Source organism: Haliaeetus leucocephalus, unplaced genomic scaffold, assembly GCF_000737465.1.
Source record: "Haliaeetus leucocephalus isolate CR32 unplaced genomic scaffold, Haliaeetus_leucocephalus-4.0 Scaffold802, whole genome shotgun sequence".
Taxonomy (NCBI): Eukaryota; Metazoa; Chordata; class Aves; order Accipitriformes; family Accipitridae; genus Haliaeetus; species Haliaeetus leucocephalus.
Window position 1 is genome coordinate 645,859 of NW_010973238.1, and position 17,356 is coordinate 663,214.

A 17,356-nucleotide genomic window follows, 5' to 3' on the forward strand; every position below is an offset into this window, starting at 1 on the left:
CAATGGATAAAATGCTTTTTATGGACGTCCACGCTTATTCTTCATTGTGCTCATAGAAAATGTCAGGAATGTGTGTTATGTACTGTAATTATTAGTGCCTGCCATGGGAATATAGTGAATATAAAAGAGTTATTTTCTAGTAGCCCCATTTTAAAGTTGGATGGGGCTTATTTGTTTACAGATTCAAAAGCATTATAGCAAGTGTGTGCTTCCTATCAAGAATGCAGCTTCCATAAAGGGTTGAGTGAAAAGGAGAGGGTGTGTAGATTGTGTAGCATTATTGTCTTCTGGATGCTTACCTAAAAGCTTCAGCTGAATCGCAAGTCTTGGAGTCTTTTCTTATCCCAGTCCCCAGTGCCAACTCTGCACCTTCTTCCTGGGTGATTTCTTTGGGGAACTTCCATTCAGGAGAAACTGAGTGTTAAAGGTCTGTAGGTTAGTACTGAGCATGACTTTCTTTGAGGAGGGAAGGGAACTGGAGTCTCAGTAACCTTTTTGGAGATTCGCATGTACCACAATGCAGAGATTCTGATACTGTCTGTGGAGAGACAGTTGACTGTGAGCAAGAAATGTTGTGTAGTGAGTAGAAACAAAATGTTTGTGTTCAGAGGCTAGAACTGAAGGTAGCAGTTCCCATCTGAGAGCTCGAGAAAAGGAGGTACCATCTGCGACTGGAGTGTGAGGCAACAGTTTGAAAACATGATTCATATGCTTCTTCCTCCTTGCATTCTCGAGAAAGCAGTTGTCCAACTGAAGATCTTACTAAAGATTTGTATGAATAAATATTGAACATACGGTTTCCTCTACTAGTTCACTAATGAAATTGGAATTATTGATTGTGTGTAATGCTTTCTAATTCTGAGGTCACCAGCCATAAACAGTGAGGTTGTAGCTCAATTTAAACTAATGCAGTCTATTTTGCTTTCCCTTCCTTTTCTTACCAGCAGAGGTGTTTCACCACTTCTTGCAGCATCGTTGATCCATGCTGCAGTTGATGAAGTCCTCCAAACAGATTTGACTGAATTTAAGCAGCAAAGTGTGGAAACAGAGGGAGAAGGAGATGAGGAAAGGTTCACCTGTAAGTATACTTTTTTTCTTCTGTGGTTTTCCCAGAGGCTGTCTGTTGGAAGACTTCAGTGTTTTGAAATGTTTCCCAGAATATTTGGTTAGGCTGTCTGGCAAGCAGCAGTGAACAGAACTTTATTTGCTCCTGCTGGGTATCTGTGGGATGAAAGGTAGCTATGCTAGTTTTGTGGGCAAGATGCAAACGTGTCTGGAGCCCTGGACTGATCGTGTGGGTTGGCTTTCTGGAAAGGGAAGAGAGTTTCTCTTCCCAAAAAGAATTAGTGACTGTATCCACTGTGCTTGCTGAACTGAACTAGTTAAGAACTTTTCCTCACTGGATAATTTCACTTAAATTGAACTGGTTCAGTTCCTATCTTAAGTTGATAACCTCTTACATTTTTGAAGTGCCCTTTTCTCTTTGGTAGACTGACCTTAGCTAATTACTCCTATGTTTTGTCATTGACATCATCACAGTTGCTATTATGCAGCCACACTGACACCTTAAATTCATCCATATAATCCATCTTGCTTTTGTCAGTTCTTGGGAACCAGATTTTGAGACCTGTGGCCCCTCCACTACCTGAACATCTTGAAACTCTAGATCTTCCTCTTGGCAAGTTTCTCAATAGTCTCTATCGATTATTTCTTTGCTTCCCACCCTCCGCTATAAAGATGGGATGCTGAGGGATGAAGAACCTGATGTGTGTGTCTTCTGTCTGATGCCTGCATTTTCTCCTGAGTGAATTGGAGAGAGAACAGACCTTGGTGACTGAGTACTGGGTTTGTGCCTTGTGTAACAGATGGTCCTATTGCATTTACATGCTGAAGTGTTTAACATTAGACTTCACCAAACCTTCAGTCCCAGTGCCAAGAATTTAAGTGGAGCAGGATGCAGGCAGAGTCGAAGATAAAAACGGAGGAGAGATGTCTTAGGCAAACTAGTCTATCCTGTAAGGGGAAATACTCACCCTGCCATTTCCCTGGGATGACTTGAAAGGCGGTTCAGCGTGCCCCAGAGGACGCGTCTCCAAATAGGGCTCTGGTAATGGCCAGGATATGACTCTTCCCACAAGCCTATTTCAGTATTCGCCTACAAGTCTGAAACGGCAGGAGGGGGAACACATTTAATTAAGTCTCGCTGCACCCTGAATATTTCATCCCTTGCCTTAATGTTTGTAGCCTTCACATGGCTGGAGAGATTTAGCAAGTTTCCAGCACTTTGCATGGCAAGAGTCGGCTTTGTATCAGCTTGGCTGGGGTCTAAACACCGTGCCCTGGCCCTTCTCCCCCGGCGCAGGGAGGAATGATTCTGCCTCCAGGGGGAACGTGAGCGGCGGCGTGCGGGACACCGGCACACCCGCCTCCGGGGCGGGGCCGGGGCGACGGATCGCGCCCTCTGCAGCCCCCCGGCGGAGCTGCGGCTGGGGCTGGGGCTCCCAGCACCTCCGCATAGAACCAGCTTGCGAGGGACGTCCCGCAGGCCCGCGGAGGTTCTCGCGGGTGCTTCTTCCAGTGCAGTCTCCCCAGAGCGCCCTGTTTCTGCACTCCGTGTTCTGTTGTGTCTGTTGGTCTGTGAGCGGTCACACGGACTTCACTGCAGCTAACCTAACCTGGAGCAGGACTCCGCCTGAGACGAGGAGCTGGCAAATAGGAGCTTTGTGTGACTAGATCACTGCAATTATAAGATAAAGAAGTACAGGCAGCAGTGCTAGAGCATGGCTTTGTGCAGGGGAAGCTGAAGGAGATCAAGGTACTGATCTGCCATTACTAGAAACTCCCTATTATGTTTGCAGCAATGACTGTCAGGCATGTGGTAAGATCTCCCGTTGTCAAAAGTGATATAAAAGCATCTCCATTATTGTCTCCCTTACATCAGAGAGAATTGTATCTTACTTACAGTGTTGTGATTTTGTGCTCCAGGAGTGTATATTTGCTATCGCTCAACCTTTGCAGGAGAATGAGGAACAGCATATTGTAACCCAAGTATGATAATTACATAGGTTTTCAGCACAAATATTTCACAAAGCAGTTGGAAACTGGTCATCCGAGCATCTTGAAGCCACTCTGCTGGGGACTCTTCATTGACTCCCATGTAATTATCTTCGAGGTGAACTGTAGCAGTTATACAGGATGTGAACTGCTGTGTGTTTGTGAGCCTAGAATTGTAATTCCTGGTTCTAGGTCTTATGAAAATCTTGGGCCCACGGACCTTCAGTTAGTGAACCTCATCTGAATGGCTGAGAAATTATAATATTTAGAAACAGTGAGTAATGAAGAGCTTGATAGGACAGGGACATTTTCTTGGTCACAAGCATCTAATGTCTCTGGAATCCTGTATGGTTACATTATACCGGTGACACCTGTACAATAATTCATGCCGCTGTTTTACTCTAAAGGCCATAAAGATACAGGATTGGAGTCTACTTTTAAGATGGCACAGGCAAAGTCACAAAATCCTTGGATGAGTTCCATCTTCAACTAGTTCAGTTTCTCTCTCGGTACTCCTTGTTAACAAATGCCCCAGAACCATGCCTGTTCTCATGGTTGAAACCATCTTTAATCTCTGTGTTATATATTCCTGTCTATTTTATCTTTGTTCATTCTTCTGTCACCATTGTCTTTTAGATCAAATCGCTATTTACCATTCCCCTATCAAACCTTATGGAAATCTGCTTACTATTACTTGTATTGCCTAATCTCAGCCAGGAGTATCTACTTTAAATGCATTAGTTTCTCTGCATGTTTGGACTGTATTTGTTTTCCCTATCTTGTAATTGCTATTGCATCACTTTAACTGTACAACTAGGAAGGAAGATGTTCCTTGTGCTACAGCACAGTGTGGACTCTCTTCCTGCATTGCAATTATAACTCTCTGGCAAAAAAAGCATTTTTGGATTGAAAGAGAAGTAATTATATAAAAGCAAGTTATGTACGTGTGCCTATATGAGTACCACTGTTTGATGTGGTATACTGCAGAAGAATTTCTGCTGTTAAGGTTCTAAATTCTATGTCAGATTTCACAAGCTTAATATTTAAACAGCAGTGTGTGTCCAAGTCTTCTGGTCAGTATTAGTCAAGACATTTACAAATATGTAAACTAATAGCTGTAGACAAGACTGTCTAAGATGCTGTCCTATTTAATTATATTTGTATATGGGATGACTTAATATTTAAAGGTTTTAATATCTTGCCTATTCACACCTGCATATTAAGCAAACCAAAAGTAGTTTCAGTTAATATGTAGTGACTGCTAATCAAAGATCTGTGTTTAAATTTAAGCTCTCAATTCTCCAGGCCCAGAGATGCATCTGAAGCTGGCCATCCAGTGTTGCTGAGAAAAAGAAATGCTTGAGAACCGGGAGTTATGAAAAGGAATTCTGAGGAACCTTTAATGCTAGCAGTGTTAGCAGGAGTCAGGATAAAATAGGAAAGATAGTTCATGCACTGCAGTCCTTTAGGAAACACATTAGTGACCAGCAAATTATTTTTGCTCTGTAGATGATCTTTTCAATGCTTTTTGAAGTTAGTTGATTTAGCATTGAGGCAGGGTTCTTAAACAACAAAACTTTAAATTATTACCTATTCTGAGAGAGACGCGTTGCAAAGCTAGACACAATGCCAAACACCAAACCATTCAGTCTGATGAACAATAAGTTTGGATTAATTGATCTTTGGGACCTATCCAGAAAAGGATTTGAGTGTCTGGCTGGAGCTTTTCACACTATGCTCAATGGGTGTTTACAGTTCTGCTCTGTAATGACAAAGCAGGAAAGTGGCGGAAGTGTTCTTCTGTCCCTCTAGCTCCTACAACCATGTGTATTTAAAAAGATAAAGACAACAGCTTAAAACTCTAATCTGTTTAGCTCAGCTATGAGTTGAGCTATTGACCTCAGCAAAACATTCTCAGACTTCCTTGTTTCAGTGGAAGTGGTTCAGTAGGACATAACCTGACCCAAAGCCAGGCTAACGCTTTTTCAACCCTTGTGTCCAAGACAACAGCAATCTCTTATCTTGAAGGCTTTTCTGCCCACTTGATTATTTCCTTTTTTTGGTGAGGGGAGGGGTGCACTCCCAGCACTATTAACTTGTGCATTTTACTTACATAGTAATTACGTTTATGTCTAATATGCCAGACTGATTTGGGCGTCTTTGTTATGATTTTTGCAATATAATCACCTACTTGATAAGCATCTGTTTTGAAAGAGAACTAGTAAGCTTATAAGTAAAGAAGCTGCTCTTATCCTTAATATTATGCTGTTTTCCATTGCAACTTTCTCTCCACATTATTCTCAGGAGCCTATTTTAATTCTTGCAGAGCCTGTAAAGGCAGAGTGCTGAACGTGTGTATGTAGCTCTAAGGAAAGAAACTTGAGGGAAAGACAGACCAAAAGATGGGGTAATGTAGGAAAATGGGGCACACAACTTACTGTTTTGTCTTTGTCCTGTCAGTGCTGGATGGAGAGTCATTGCAACGCTGCTTCTTTAACAAGCTTCGGGATGTTTGCTTTGAGTGGCAGAAGCAGTTGCCACCACTGAGACCACTGAAGCGGTTCCTGCTTGTTTCCATCCATGCCATCCGTAACACTCGACGGAAAATGGAGGACCGCCACGTTCTGCTCCCAGAGTTCAATCAGCTGTTTGGTTTATCAGTAAGTCTGGACAAAATCGGGGAGGCCAGTTTGTTAGCTTTTCAACCTTCCTGTAAACACAATGACGTAGTGATGGATGATCTGTGAAATGGTAAGAATTTGTTGCCACAAGTTATTTATCATGTCTGTGCTGGAGCAAGGACTTACCACTCAGATTGCTAGGGGCTAACTACGGCCCTGATAAAGAAGGATCTCGTGACCTTGGGTTTCATGTCATAAGCAATATAGGGAGATGGGAAGTTCACCCAGTGTTATGTTGCTGGAGTTATAATGCTCTTGTGACTGAGGTAACTGATATATTAAGAAAAGAAGGGGGGAGAACAGCAGTTGTACAAGTGCCAGTTACTGAAGCTGCAGTGGGACTACATAACCAGCTGTCTGCTGTTTCAATTCCAGACTTTTTTCAAGGATATTAAATGACTAACAGCAAACAAAGAAAAGTAATTCCCCTGCAAAGTACCCATTTTATCCATTTTACACATGGGTAAACTGACTTAAATTGCCCTTACCTATGCAACGTTGTATGGAAGAAAGCCCAGAATAACGGATCTTTGCTTGCTGGTACCAGTCTATGAGCTATTTTGGTTTTGAACATGAATATGTCTTTCTCTCTCTCCCTCCCCGCAAAAGGATGACACTGATCGCGCTTACTTTGCTGTATTTGATGGCCATGGTGGAGTGGATGCTGCCAATTATTCAGCAACCCATTTACATGTAAATGTTGGGCTACACGAAGAGATTGTTAAGAATCCAGCTGAGGCCTTGAAATGCTCTTTCCAGAAGACAGATGAAATGTTTCTTTTCAAAGCCAAAAGAGAGGTGAGTGGGTAGAGATTAATTCCACTGTATTTAAATAACACTGAGAACTGTTGGACAACATGGTATTATCCAGAAAATTCTGGCAGTACAGTTTCTTTAAATCACCGACTTCTTTATGAAATTATGCTACATGTAAAGGTTTTCTTTGATCAAATTATTTCTTTTTTTGAGGAAAAACAAAATGGTAGTGCTTGCAAGTTCAAGATGAGTGATTGAAAAGAAGTGTTAAGTGGTTTAAATGGTCCTGACATACCAATTATTTGAGAGAACACTCTGCTGCCTCTTTGCCTAAATTAGGCAGCCCCTAGATGTTCTGTTGTCCTACCTCTTACCTGGAAAAGAGATTTCTCTATTCCTGATAATATGGTCACTATCTTCCTCTTTCTTGTCCCGCCATTAATATCACAGGTGGTTGTAAGATGAAAAATACATTCTGTGATTTAAATCAGACTCTTCATTAAGCTTATTGATCAGCTTTGTTTCAAGTTGGTATGATGAACATTCTTTCTTCAAATCTACATAATGGGAGGGTGGTTTATTTTACAGTTTAATGAGAACTCTTTTATTATAGCAGTTACTGAATATGGAAGTGTTCATGGTTAATATCTTCATTTCTGTCAATGAGATACAAAAGAGGGACCAGCATCTTTGTGAGGTCTGACTCTCACTAATCTTTACAGGGAATCTAGGACAGTCAGGTTCCTTCCTTTGTTGGCATCCTCATTTAAATACCCAAGGATAAGAGGTTGTATGCGGAGCAAGGTGTCTGTAGTTGCCAGTGGTAGAGTGGAGAGTGTGAAAGGGATTGGGGAGACCTGTGTTTGTTTGTGAAATGTTCATGCTACTGAAATTCAGATCCTCTTTCTTTTCTATGTGTCTCTGTGTTTTGAACAATAGAGATCTTAGTCTCCTAGATCAGTTTTGGAATAAATAGCAGAAAAGGAAGAACATAACAGAGGCAGTATTGGCCATCTGCATGTTAGAATATGTAAACAGTTTATTTCAAGTCTGTCCAATATCTCGTACCTTTTTTCAGGTGCCTGAATTATGATTGGCAGGTCTACTCTGCTGCATTTAACTGTGATTAAACCTAGGTTTACGATATTGCCATGTAGCCTAGTAGGGGTTGTTGAATATTCACCTAACATACCTGTTTTCTTCTGTAGAAGCTGAGGAGTGGTACAACAGGTGTATCTGCATTGATTGTAGGGAACAAGCTACACATAGCATGGCTAGGGGACTCGCAGGTAATGCTTGTGCAGCAAGGAAAAGCTGTGACATTAATGGAACCTCACAAACCAGAAAGAGAAGTAAGTCTGACTTGTTTTTTTTCTCTCGTATGTGTATTGTCAGAATCTCTCTTGAAACCTTTGGAATCAAGCCTTCTTAAGTGTTTGGTGCTTTACATAATTACATATATTGTACGATAGGATTCAGAGAATTGACAATTTCTTTTTTTCCATCCATGCCTGTGTTTTGAAAAGGTGATCCCTACAACTATGCCCCCTTGAAAGTACTGATGGTACTGGTAGTCCTGACTTCAGTTCCCACTCAGACTGTCTTTTCAAAATTTGTAGTAATTAAAGACTTTCACAGAATTTTTTTGTGTGTGTGAATTAAAAACTGCCTGTTACAAATTAACTTATTAATTTGAGATTAACAACTATTTAAAATGTTAGTAGAATGCAAGTGTTTCATAATGCTATACTGTCATTCAAAAGCTAATGATAATCTACTAGCCTAACTGGCTTAAAGTGTATTGCATTTTCTATATATTTTAAATAGCCAGGTATTTTATTACATGAAATTTGATGGGGATCTTGCAAGTTTAGATAGCATTGCACGACCCTTTGCCTTCATAGCATGAATATTTGTAATAACTGAGTAGTTAAAGGATTGTCAATGTGAATACTATTGTTAAATAGTCTAGTTATCTTGTATTTTATTCCAAATATTTATATATTTACCCAATTGCTGTATGGGATGGGAAGAAGTGGCACAAAAGGATACTCATCCGTATGGGAAAAAACATGCAGATATGAAAAACTTAAGAATTCTGCTTTTTTTGTGGACAAGCCATGGTATGGTTGGGAAGTAGGAGGGTTGTTTCCAGTAATCTTAAGTGCGTGTTTCCGAGCTAGATTCTGATATGTGTGTTTGCTATGTTCATAGTATAAATACAGAAGCTGAAGCAGCTCTTGGTTTTGGGGTTTGTCTTTTTTTTCCTCTTCAATTGGATAACAACAAGGTCAGTAAGCCATGGGTAGGTTTTCAGCATAAAAATTGTATTCTACTGTTTTTCAGGATGAAAGAGCGCGTATTGAGACTCTGGGTGGTTGTGTAACCTATATGGACTGCTGGCGGGTTAATGGTACCTTGGCTGTTTCCAGAGCAATTGGTAAGATAAGCCATTAGAATTAGTATTGTTCAGATGAAATTTGATTAAAACACACCACCTGAGACTGTATGTTTGCTGTAAATGACGTTTTGCTTAGCATCAACCAAATAGCAAACCACTCTTACTGTCTTTGCCATAAGGCTAGCTTACAGCTGTATAACTTACATAGCTTGCAGCTATATAATCTTACTGGTTTTACCATACGCATAGAATATTGTTTTATTTTACATACTAGCAATGACAGTCCTAATTCTTTTATACTTCGAAGTCTTTTGCTTCTTGTAAGTGTCTTTGATACCATGGTGTTCTATAGTAGCTTAAAAAACATAAAGTATTTACTTTTTAAAAGTGGAGGAAGTAATAAATGTTCATCTAGCCTTCTTTATATGTGTGAATGTCTGCTTTGTGGGTTTTTTTGTCCACTTCAATATTAATATATCTTTCTCCTGACTGCAGTTCTTAAGTCAGATCGCTGCATCCTCCTTCAAATCACACATATCCAGCAATTTAGGGGATTTTAATTGTAATATTCCAGAATCTTATTAAATGAGCTTACTTTGCTACTCACCAATTAAGGCAAAAAGAGAAAAGACCCTGGGCAAGTACAGTAGATAACTGTAATGTATGAGTGGAAGCAAATTAGTATAGATTTGTATAATACTATTTGGATCAATAGCAACCCATGTTTAATAAGTATGTCCATATGAAACTGATGAACTAAACACAATGAGCAGATTCTTGTGGCATTGTGCTGTATATCTGGACAGCTAAGAAAAATCTTATTTTCATAGCATTCTGAAGGCTGTACAAGAGAAATACCTGCAAAATGAAGGCCTGACTATCTCCTTGCACAAATATATTTCAGAGAGAAAAAACTTTGAAAGAATTTCCTTAGTTTCCCTGCAAAATTAGGAAAGCATGAATTAGAGTAGCCCCTTAGAAGCCAACTGGATTTACGTAGGTTCCAAGCGTTCTTAGAGAAACAAAGGCCTTCCATGCTTATTCCATAGCTTTTCACTACTCTTGTCCTGCATCAGGTACCTCTGGAATATGATCTGGCTGTCCTTGAGGATGGTAAAAGTAATTGATGGGTGAAGAAGTAGCTGTTTACATTTGAAGTAATAAAGCCTTTGTTTTGATTGTTTGTCTTAGGTGACATATGTCAGAAACCCTACATCTCTGGTGATGCAGATGGAAATTCATTTGAGCTGACTGGTTCTGAAGATTACTTGCTCCTAGCCTGCGATGGATTCTTTGACGCTATCAAGCCATATGAGGTTGTAGACTTGGTCCTAGATCATTTAATGCAAACCAAAGGAGTGGGTCTCAAAGCAGCCGAAAGACTGGTGGCTGCTGCAAAGGAGAATGGATCCAGTGATAACATCACTGTTCTAGTGGTGTTCTTGAGGGATCCTCAGGACATCTTGGCAGACTGTCTCAGAGACCCTAAGAGCCTTGGGGCTGGTGATGATGCTCGGAGCTCACCCTTTAATTTCCTCAGTTGTGAGGCAGCAGCCACACAGTGACAAAATCTGCTTAATCCAGAACATTCAAATAAGTTCACATAAGGAACTGCTTTCCACTGAAGAAGCCTCTAATGCAATAGGTGAAACATGTCAGGAGAAAAATGACAAATGGACAAACATTTAACAGAAAGGCAAGACTCCTTTTACTGAGTTCCCATTTGTCTTTTCCTTCCTTCCCCCTCCTTTCAAAAAAAAACACTGAGCAGACGTGGAGATTGTACAGCTATTTTGTCTCTGGGAGCAGACTTCTAAAGTGTGTCCCAGGGCTGCTGGTCATACCCCTCTGCCCTGGAAGTGGTAAGAAAACATAATATGTATAAGCTAATGGGTGAGAATACCCATTTGTGAATTCTGAGTGAAAATTTAAATTAGCGCTTAAAAAGAATGCTGTATGTTATATTTAATTGTGATGTTACTTTGGAGATTGGGAGGAGAGAAGCTGTCACCATCACAGAAAAGCTTGTTACTGCATGTGGTCTGTAGGAACAGGCTTGGTGTGCGAGAGACTGGGTGACACCATTATGCTCTGTAAGTTGCTTTTGTTTTGTACCAAAGATGATATTACAAGAATGATGTGGGCTCTTTATTCAGAGACCGTTAATTTTGTGTGTATGGAAAGGAGAAAATGAAGCTGAATGCTCCAGAAAAAGAGCAAGAAAGCTAACTAGAAATATCCCAGGCAAAATGATACAAAATCAGCTGCTTTGTGGAATGCTCTGGTTTACAAACTGGAATCCAATATTTAACTGCACTGGATTATTTCTCCCTAACAAACACGCTTTATTGGTTATTTGGCAACCTGAAAAGAAAGGACCCTTGTTGTTGTATTTGAGAGACATCTTTACAGTATGTACGCTCTAGCAGTTAAATATGCTCTGTTTCTGCCTCTTTTTTGTGTACTATAACAAATAAGAATTGTATTTTTATTCTAAGTGGGTTTTTTTGTTTATTTACTGAACTTTACAGTTGGAGGAATTTTTTGCAGTGTTACTTTATTTTGTTGTGGTTTTTATTTAAATTAGAATTTTAAAGTGGCTGTGTCTTTATTACCTGGTTTTAAAAACTGACTACCCTCAAGTGCCTTAAATATTTCACCCAAGGATTGCTTGCTTCCTATCATATTCTGGTGAGCCAGTTTATAGTGTTTTTAAAATGTGACTTTTTTATTTCATTAATATTAATGTTTAATGCACTTAAATGTTTCATTTTTGTGAATTATTTTAGTGGGAACTAGGTTTCAAGAAAACATGTCTTTCATTGTTGCCAAATCTTGTGGCTTGTAGTAAAAGCTTCACAATACTTACTGTGACTTACCTCTGCCCCATGCAAAAAGCTTTAGGTAGTTAATCATAAAGTAACAATCTGAGTCATCATGACTTTCATTGAAAAACAAATACGCTTCTGACCTTCACAAGAAAATTTAATAACACAAACTAGAAACAGTTTAGTAACAGGTTTTGATTAATAGATGGTTAATTTGGCCATACTTCATGAACTTTTTGTGTCTAAATAACTTTCTAAGGGGATGTGAAGCTAAGGTGAGGATGAATGAACCTTAACGAATGTGTATGTTTTTGTGCAACTGTTATATCCATTACATGCTAGAGCCTCTGGTTGTGTTTTGTCTTGCCTTGCTAGCCTGGCTAGCAGGACTCAACAAGATCTGAAGGCTCAATGGTAAATGTGTTAGTAATTTCTGTATCTAAACAAGAAGTGCTTTACATCTGGCAGCAAGATTGTATGCCTAATTTAGAAGCACATGGCATTGCAATATGTCAGTCCTGTTGATTAAAATGTGTTGAACTTTAATGTTGCTTAAGGAGGAAGTTTAGGTAGAAGAGTTGAGATGGCTAAAAGGAAGAACAGAGCAGCACTGTTTATGTCCATAGTGTCTCTGAATCGTTAGCTAGTGTGGGGCAATGCAGTTACCCACACAACTTGAGTTTTTTGCTGGATTACTATGGATGATTGTACAGTTTAACATAGAAACTCCTCAGTGAGCTACCATCTCATTACATAGCAACTCGGACAGTGACTTCCTTGTTTTGCTGTGCAACAACAGGAGCTTTTCCTCTGAGAAGGTTGCAAACTCTTTTCCCTCCTACATTTTGCTGTCCTAAAATATGTGGGGAAGGCTTTCTGTGATGGCAACCTGGTAGGGTAGGTGTTAATTTTTGTAGTGAGCCTACTTCAGTTAAGGCTTGCGTAGTAATCCCTTTGGATTTACTATCTCCTATCTCTTTGATTTCTAACCCAGATATTCAGTGTCATGCTAAATTCTGATGACCACTAGTGCCTCTTGGTGTCTTGGAAATAGTTCTCATTAATAATATAGTAAGAATCATACAGAATTGTTTTATTTCACTGCTATCTGAGGTTTATCAGGAGAGGGGGAAGCTATTGTATTCATGAAGGGAGGTGTGAAATGTTGGTAAATTCACAGTACGGTTCAGTTTCTGAAATTTGCCAAATTTCCTGAAACATGGAGGGAATTGAACAAGCCAAATTCTTTGTAATAATCCTTCTATTTCAACCTTTTTGGCGCAGATTTGTGTTACAGAGGAAATAAAGTCTTAAGTCTTTCAATCGATACTTCCAGCTCTGTGAGAATATCCTTTTTTGTTTCAAACTTGATAGTTTGGTGGTTTGTTTTGTTTTGTTTTGTTTTTAAGGGAGCTAAGTGAAATGGGCCTTTAGAAAGCTGTCTGTGGTAATCAAAAATTTAATTCTCAGGCTATGCTCTAGGGAAGAAATTCTGCATTCTGAGAAGCTGTTCCCATATATAAATGTCATTCTGAATGACCTAGTGCCTCATTTCTTTGAGATGGAAGTGGGTAGGAATAGTCTTTGGGAACTCATACAGATTTTAGCAGGGATAAAACATATTTCTCTTACTTTTTAGAGACTTCTTTCTTACTAGCTTTAAAAAGTCTGGTCCCATCTATAGGAGTTGTAACTGGGTCAAAAATGGCAGTTTGTATCCTATCAGTGGAATAAATAAGTCTTAGGGTGTCATCTACAGTAAAATTCCAAATTCTATTTGGGGGGAAAATTGGTTTTGGAGATGTCTTATCTATTCTTGACAGCCTGATCAAAACCTATGGAAACTTCTTTTTTTTTTCTTTTTTAAACTGAAAAAACAACATTAAATTTGATGTTAAATCAGTAATGAAAGTATGACACAGGATGCAAGTATGGATTTTGGAAGTGCACTTTTAAAATTCTATTGAAAATGGTCATCAGGATGGTCTTATCCTTGGGATAGCAAGGCAACCTCCAATTTTTGTTTCGCTTGTGACTTTGATATCACTTTCAGAAGCCACCAGCTATAATGTGTAATACTGTTACAAGAAGTGTCACTAGTATGGGTGGTGAGGAGAGAGGGGAAAGAGCTCTAGCAGAAGGTATGAAGTTGAACTAAATAGTCCAAAATATGGACTGGTGCTATGTTGTGAATTTATAGTACTAATCTGCTACATTAGCTTTTCTTGTCTTTCCTCTTAAAACTTCTTGGATTTCAGGTGTTGGCTGTTCTGTCCTGTTTTCCTTCCCTCTTTTGGGAAGGGTTAAGAATAATGCGTAATTTTGGTGAGAGAATGCTCTTGCCTCTCTGGGCCTTCCCAGCACCATCTATGATATACTAGCACTTGTCCAGCAATGTCAAATGGACTAATGACAAATTGACTAATTTGCCTGTTTCCTTGTTGTCTTTCTGATGGGCTTGCAACAAAACCAATTCTTGAGTCTAGCCAAAATCTTTGAAGCTATAGAAGTTGGCTGCAGGATTCAAGACAAATGTTCAATGAAAAATGAAAGTATTTTCATATTTTACTGGACTCCAAGTGAAATATCTGCTGCTGCATTTTAGCACCCAGCATCAGAAAACTTGCTCCTTAAAGGAGCTTGCATTTTTAAAACCGAGCATGCTTAAATTCTTGTATTGTGCTTGATGGAAAACTAGCTTAGTGGGTATCAAACATCTCTTTTGCTTATGGGTAATTCATACTTCTACCTTTCTTTCCCTTCCCTTCCCTACCCCACCCTCTCCTACAAATAAACATACCTAAGACAGTAAGTCTTCTGGGTATGACATAGACAAGATTACAGTTTTACAAATTACATTTGTTAGGGGGTTGGTTTGGGGTTTTTTTTGAGAATACAGAGGACACAAATGCAGGAAAATTTTTAGAACAGAGGGAGATTAAGTAAAATCCACCCTCTGAGTGATGGAGGAGTGAAAGAGAGAGACAGGAATGCATTTAAGTATTATTAATGCCTATTTTAAAAAGGAAGTGGGCTGGAAAATAGAGCTACAAATGTCAGTTCTTTAGAGTGAAATACCAGTGCTTGAAAGAGTTAGAAACACACCCATTAAAAAGGCAAAACTCAGATGTGGTAACTGTGTCTTCAAACAGCCAAGGAAGGAATCGCAGTAAAAGCATCTGAGGTGACTTACTGTGACCTCTCAACACTGTCTTGGAAGCTAATGCTACTAAATGGGTTTTTCTAAACATCTGTATGTGTAAGGTAGTGCTAAGAGGGAGCATTCAGTATATGCAGTTACTGGTCACAGTGCAACTGCTGCCATGAGTAAATGCCATGAAGTGTGTTAATGAATCGATACGGCTGGTGAGCTCTCATAAGATGAGTAATTGGGCATGGAGTGGTTACAGCAGAGTTGGCAGTTGAATAGTGTTAATCACAGTGATGACTTTAATAACATTTAATAGACACTTATCTGAATGCAAAGTCAGATGAGATACTGCTCTTTTTAAAAGCATTTCCAGTGCTATTAGCTTTCTGTCATGAAAAGCCACTAAAATTTCCATTTTTTTGTTGGATGTTGGGAAAAGTGCTTCTCTTGCTTTCTGAATTCTGGAGGAAAGTTGGCTGTCTGCACTGGAAAACCCATTTTCAGTTGATAGCTTAAAGCAGCTGTTTGGGGTTGAAACTTCACTCCCAGGCAATCCTTGAAAAAGTAACAAAAAAGGTGCTTCCAAAACAAGTGGCTGAGGAACATAGGTATTTCTAAATGGCATTGAACAAAAGGTAACCAGCAAATACCCTCAATCTGTAAAGGGCATAGGCAGTTGAGCTGCTTAAAGTCTAAATTAAGATTGCAGCCTCACTCTTTGTGTAAGTGAGACTGTGTTGGTTAAATCACTCGTATTCTTGTGGATGCAGGTACTTAATGCACAGCACCAGACATGGTCTGTTTCTATTCTTATATTACTGAAGTATCAAGCAAATGCTTTAGGGAGAAGGTGGGGGTATGTTAGCCACAACAGAGCAGATTGCAGATGATTCATATATAATTTAGCTCTAGTTAAGCCTGAATTAAATTTCCCTGCTTAGTTCTATTACTGTCCCTTTAACAATTGGGCCTGTGCCGTCAGACAAAATCCTACTAGGAAGTAATGGTCCATTTCCCCTTTTTGAGGAGCAAATAACTCCTGATGGATAAAATGTCAGTCAGGAAGGGTTGGAGGGGGAGAAAAATGAGCTTTCAAATGAGTGCAAAACTTCCTAATCTATGCTGAGTTATGTATTTTCTCTAAACACGTTTATTGTAGGTCTGCATTTGAATAGTTGTGCTGGAAAGCAATGGGTTTTCTGCCAAGCTAGTCATAACCTTTAGAACTGACAGCACCAAAACCAAGAGACTAGTCTTCCCTGCTTTCCTAAATCAAGCCACTGAAACAGCCAGCCCTGATGAGTATTTGTTTTGCAGCATTGACAGCTCTAAGAGCTAAGCCAGCCACTTTCTGCATATGTTTTGGTTGGGTTTAATACATTTATTGGATTTTACTTTATCTAAAGTTATTTCTATTGGTATCAGTCGTGTCAGCTGAAAAGTAATCAAACGGAGACATGAAGGAGTGACTGGACCTGGACAACTATCTGTCATAGACTCTTCTTAAAATACTACTTTAAAATGAACTGGTAGGCTCTTGTGATAACCTTATCTCTGAATAGAACAGGAAACCAAAATCTTACAGAGAATCACTTAAACCTTTATTTTGGTGTGGCCCATCAGAGACTGAGCACTCACAAGCCTTCCCCACAAGCTGTTCAACGTTGCTAGTTTAATGTGTTTTCCAAGCTGTGCATGCTGCTGCTGCTGCTGCTGCACACAAAAATAAACAAAAGACAGCTGTGTTGGCAGCATAGAAAATTTAGAAAGATGCAGCTTTTGTCAAACAGAAGAGGACAAAATCAATAGGAAAAGAAATGTTTTCAAGCTTCTTGGAATGCAAACAATGGAATAAAAAAAAGTAAGCTAGAAGAGTTGGCAGTGCACTGTCAGCTTAAAACCACTGTTTTAAGGAAATGAATTTGGCTGCTTTGTAATGCCTGCTTTATTTTGTTAACAAACTCCTCTCAGTCAGGGTTTCATGTCTTGTTGTTGATATGTGCTTTTTAGTCTGCAGAGAGAAGATATATTTAACTTTCTAAGGAGCTGAATGCATCTGGTTTTGTGACTAGTTAGATTATGAGTGTTGAATTTTCTCTCAACTATTAATCCTGATTACTATTTTCCAGGAGATATTAATATAGCAAGTACTGAACTTATTAATGATTAAATGGTTCTGGATTTCCATGCACAAGAACTTCATCAGTCTTTCCTGATCTAGCGGATCACTTCTTGAAGTTTATTATCATTTGTGTGGCAATACATTAGGCATGTGGAAGGTTTGTTGCTTTGGTAAATGGAGCTGGAAGGTGTGACCATCACTCCCTGCAGGAAGTATTTGTCCTTTTATCTAAGGAATGATGGTTCCTTTTGGATGTCTAAGGATAAAGAGATAATAGCTAGGAAACTAGAGAGATCCTATGGGGACCTTCTCAGGGCAATTAAATACTATGACTTCCTCTTTTTCACATTGCCCTTTCTAACT

The 17,356-nt window shown here is 39.3% G+C and overlaps 1 protein-coding gene across 1 annotated transcript in view; it reads left to right on the plus strand.

The window, feature by feature from the left end:
- The first annotated feature begins 906 nt into the window (after window positions 1-906).
- PPM1F (protein phosphatase, Mg2+/Mn2+ dependent, 1F) overlaps window positions 907-17,356 on the plus strand; it is a 33,248-nt gene continuing 16,798 nt past the window's right edge. Inside the window, exons 1-6 of the mRNA XM_010581748.1 lie at window positions 907-1,078; window positions 5,515-5,714; window positions 6,345-6,533; window positions 7,700-7,843; window positions 8,838-8,931; window positions 10,084-10,754. Of these exons, the coding sequence (XP_010580050.1) occupies window positions 907-1,078; window positions 5,515-5,714; window positions 6,345-6,533; window positions 7,700-7,843; window positions 8,838-8,931; window positions 10,084-10,457 (1,173 nt within the window). The 3' untranslated portion in view covers window positions 10,458-10,754. The remainder of the gene's footprint in view (window positions 1,079-5,514; window positions 5,715-6,344; window positions 6,534-7,699; window positions 7,844-8,837; window positions 8,932-10,083; window positions 10,755-17,356) is intronic.